This window comes from Austrofundulus limnaeus, unplaced genomic scaffold (assembly GCF_001266775.1).
Source record: "Austrofundulus limnaeus strain Quisiro unplaced genomic scaffold, Austrofundulus_limnaeus-1.0 Scaffold67, whole genome shotgun sequence".
NCBI classification, from domain to species: domain Eukaryota; kingdom Metazoa; phylum Chordata; class Actinopteri; order Cyprinodontiformes; family Rivulidae; genus Austrofundulus; species Austrofundulus limnaeus.
Genome location: NW_013952469.1, coordinates 421,037 through 425,381, shown reverse-complemented (window position 1 = coordinate 425,381; position 4,345 = coordinate 421,037). Strand labels below are relative to the sequence as shown.

Genomic DNA, 4,345 nt, shown 5'->3' with positions numbered 1-4,345 from the left:
GGAGAAGGTAGAAATGACTCAGCCTGTAACTGAAAATATGGATGGAGGACAACAGAGCTGCTTCATGGAAGAAGAACCTCAGCTTAGCCTGTTGGCCTTCGCGCTAGTGCCGACACTATATCGCCTTATATATATTAGCTCGGTGCTAGCTCGACAAAGAAGGTAAACTGAGGTCCTTCATCCATGTTTTCAGTTACAGCTGAGTCATTTTTGTGTTCCCCTCTCTGTTATGTGGATGGAGGACCTCAGTGACGAGAGGAGAATGTGTAGCGCTGAGCTAATACATATATATGGTGATAGCCTCGGGGCTAACGGTAAAGCTAACAGGCTAAGCTGAGGTTCTTCCATGAAGCAGCTCTGTTGTCCTCCATCCATATTTTCAGTCACAGGCTGAGTCATTTCTACCTTCTCCTCTCTGTCAGTGCTCTCTGGTTTCATTTTAAAGAGCATATCTTTATTAAATAAAGTCTAATGTTACAACTAATCGTGGATCCATTTAACCTGCAGGCCTAACCCTAACCCAAATTAAATTAAGTACTGCTCTTCAACCCTTTGGAGTAAATTCACAAGCCTGGTCTCTATGTAAGGCTATCAATATGTCATAATTAACTGTAACTAGTATTTAGTTACTGAAGTTAAAATACACTATAACCAATATATAAGTTTTATTTCCAAAGCTGCATGTTGAATAAAAGGTGACATGATTGGCTACACAGCTGTGGAGTCAGAATAAAGCTCAGAGCTGATTGGACGATTCTAGTCAATCAATTACGTGTACCTCTCTTACAGGTGGTCATGAGGGGCTTGCCACACATTTTGCTCTCTGGAGAGTCTATAGATGAACGCAGTTGGTCAAAAAAGGTGTCGATCAAAAGGAGACACCTAAGGAATTGTTCAAACAGATTATTGTGCAGATTAAAAGTCCCTGGTAGTGTGGGTCAGGGTATAAAGAGGCAGGAAGCAACCACAAACTGGGACTGTACCAGGGGTGGTACTGAAGAAATTTAAAGTTATTAGAGGTTAGTACTGATGTTAAAAGCACAACACTATATTCTTAGGTTTTCCTTTTTGTGATGTTGACAGTGTTTAATCTATTATGTTTTGTTTGATAATAGATTAGTTACATGTCCGAAATATCTGTGACAACACATAATTAAACGTTATGAAAACAGTAGATGAGGTTATTGTCTGAATGCCTGTGATTCAGCCGTAGGTCAGTAGGGGGCGAACGCAGGCACTGAAGAAGGTGGATATATACATGAACTTCCTGGTTTTCTGGTAGTGCTGGTTTCCCGTCAGCTTGAGTGACAATAAACCTCACTCAGATCCAGAATTCTGGTGTTGTATGGTTTGATTCCTTCTACAAATCAATTTATTTAACAATGGTGGTTTTAATATCGACTTCAGTTTATTGAACACGAATTTTCCTACAGTACATTGAGGGTTAAAGGATCTCATCCTGGTCACACGTGTACTGTGTAGTTAATAACTTCAAGATTTAACCTAAAACATGGGATTCTACAACTTGCAAAGAGCAAAACACCTCATGTTTTATTTCAAACAGGAGCAGACGCATCATAGTTTCATAAACAGCACCACAAACATTTGACTTTTAGTGTTTTTCATGTTTCTTTTAGACAATCCTAAAATGTTCTCTGTTCTCCAGGTGCTGGTCTCCCGGTTTGCCTCTCCTCACGTGAACATCCGTCTGGACTCTCGACCCGTCTCTGCCAGCGTGGCCCTGCTGGACGATACCGTCTCAGATGGAGCCGTGCTGATGGCCACAGGGGACAAGGTTAGCAGTAAATCACTCATTTATGGGCTTTAAATATAACAATAAACACTGAGCCAACAGAGAAAAGGAAAGTGGTTTTTTAAAGTATTTACTCCCCACCCCATTCCAGATCACTAAGATCCCCCTGATTGGCCCCGGCTGTGGTCAGCTGACCACCTGCACATCCTGTTTGCTGTCCTCGAAGGTGACGCAGTGTGGCTGGTGTGACGGGCGGTGCACCAGGAAGAACCAGTGTCCCTCGTCCTCCGAGTGGACTCAGGACCACTGCACACCTGTCATCACGAAGGTAACCAGGGTTACACCGCGTCCCCCCACCGTGCTGCGACTCTGGACCTAAGACAAACAGACCCCACCCCCTCCCCCTCGCTCAGACAGGTGGACCTGTTATCATGTGGTCCCACTGCGTTGGGTTCAGACATTTTTCAAACTTCTCCCTCTTCCAAAAACATCTCAGTTAGCTGTTGAATCTCGGAGCTACGTGGCTTTAACCGTGTTTTTGTAGAATCAAAGGTTATGATCTTCTGTCCTGCAGGGCAGACTTTTCACAGCTGCACTTCCTACTTGCTCTGATAATTCAAACCTGTTTTTTTTTTTTGCCATCTGAGTGTATCTAGTGTTTTTTCTATCCACCCTCACTGCTTCAGATCCTGCTGTTTTACTGTCTCCTTATAACAAAAATAACAGAAGACTTTCAACTGGACACTAAATGCAACAACTAGCGCTCACATTAAAAGTTGTGTAAAAACACGTCTTTCTCTGGTGCTTTACAATCAGCAGGATCAGGAAAAGATGCTCTGAAAGGAAAAACCTCGTAGACTTTTTCAGAAGAAATGTTAACTGTTGTTTTCTTGTTTTTACTTTTACCTTTTTATTTTTTACAGGCCGACAGTCTGTGCTACTTTAACCATTGTTACCGTTTAACCATTGTTCCCATTTAACCATTGTTAAAATGTTTGCCTCAGTTCAGAACTGTTTTAGGATTTCTAACTTTTTAAAATTTACTTACAACAATATCCCCTACAGAAACACAATGATAGCTCCTATTAGCTTGTAGCTACAGTTGTACTAATGTTTGCTTTTGTGCAGTAATTTGCTACATTGACCTTTTAGCTACTGTTTAGCTACATTTAGATTTTGGCTATGGTTTTACTAATACTAGCATTTTTCTAGTGTTTTGGTTATTTTAGCTTTTAGTTACAGTTGCTATTTTATGATTTTAGCTCTGGTTTAGCTAACTTTAGCTTTTGACTGTGGTTTTTATCTATTGTTTAGCTAAATTAAAAGTTAAATTTTCTACATTTTATTCAATTTCAGCTTTTAGCTGAGCCTTATTATTTATAGTTTTTACTTATTAATTTATTTTATTTAGCAGTTTATTTCAAACAGGATTTTTTTAAACAAGCAATCAGTGGGACAAAGAAAACATGTTCATACATAACCAAGAACCAAATAATTGGATTGCCACTGCTTTTCTGTTTGAAAAGGAGTAGGAAGAAGTGAACACTTATTTAATTCTACCCCTTATCTCAAACTGATGAAGTGTTTTACTTACAGCTGCACTAATGATCAAAATTTGCAATTAAAACCATGGTATGCATGTGCCTGTTCAACCTACTGTGCCAAAGAGCCAACAAACAAATTGTACTACACAGACAAAATGATTTTATGGTTTTGCTAATTTTAGCTTTTACCAATGGTTTATCTCATTCTAGTTTTTAGCTATTGGTTTATTAAATTTAGGTTTTGGCCATGTTTTGACTACTTTTCTTCTTATTTGTTAATTATGGATTTTAGCTACACCCTTGCAAGGTTTAGCTTTTAGCTCTAGTTTTGCTTTTAGTTTTCCGGCTGCGTCGTGGCGGAGTGGTTAGGGGAGTCATCCTGTAACCAGAGGGTCTCCGCTGTGTAGTTGTTGTGTCCTTGGGATGTCCTTGGATGACATGTCACCCACCTTGCATGCTGATGTTGGTCAGAGGATCCGGTGGCACCGGTGCAAGGCAGCCCCACCTCTGTCAGTGTGCCACAGGGCAGCTGTGGCTACAATGTAGCTTAACACCATCAGTGTGTGAATGTGTGAAGTGTAAAGCGCTTTAGGGTCCGATGGAACTTGATGAAATGCTATTTAATTCAGACCATTTTACCATTAATATTTTGCTCATTTTTATATTTTGCTTCTAGCTACTGTTTAGCTTGTTTTACCTTCTAGCTATGGTTGTGCTAATTTAGCTACTGTTTTGATAATTTAATTTTGTTCTGCTAGTTTTAAAATGGACCGTTTCTACGGGGCCCGTAAGGGGACATGGGGGGAAAAAAACAGATCCTGACTTACTAAGAAAGTCAGGATCCTGAGAAAGAAAAGTCAGGATCCTCAAATGGATGTTATTAGAGGTTATCAGTTCCATGCAGACTGTCCCTCCTCTACAGGTGCTGGTCATAAAATTAGAATATCATGAAAAAGTAGATTTATTTCAGTAATTCCATTTAAAAAGTGAAACTTGTATATTATATTCATACATTACATACAAACTCATATATTTCAAATGTTTATTT

The 4,345-nt window shown here is 39.6% G+C and overlaps 1 protein-coding gene across 1 annotated transcript in view; it reads left to right on the top strand.

Moving 5' to 3' along the window:
* met (MET proto-oncogene, receptor tyrosine kinase) overlaps positions 1-4,345 on the top strand; it is an 86,983-nt gene that overhangs the window by 9,351 nt on the left and 73,287 nt on the right. Inside the window, exons 2-3 of the mRNA XM_014010268.1 lie at positions 1,667-1,795; positions 1,905-2,081. Of these exons, the coding sequence (XP_013865722.1) occupies positions 1,667-1,795; positions 1,905-2,081 (306 nt within the window). The remainder of the gene's footprint in view (positions 1-1,666; positions 1,796-1,904; positions 2,082-4,345) is intronic.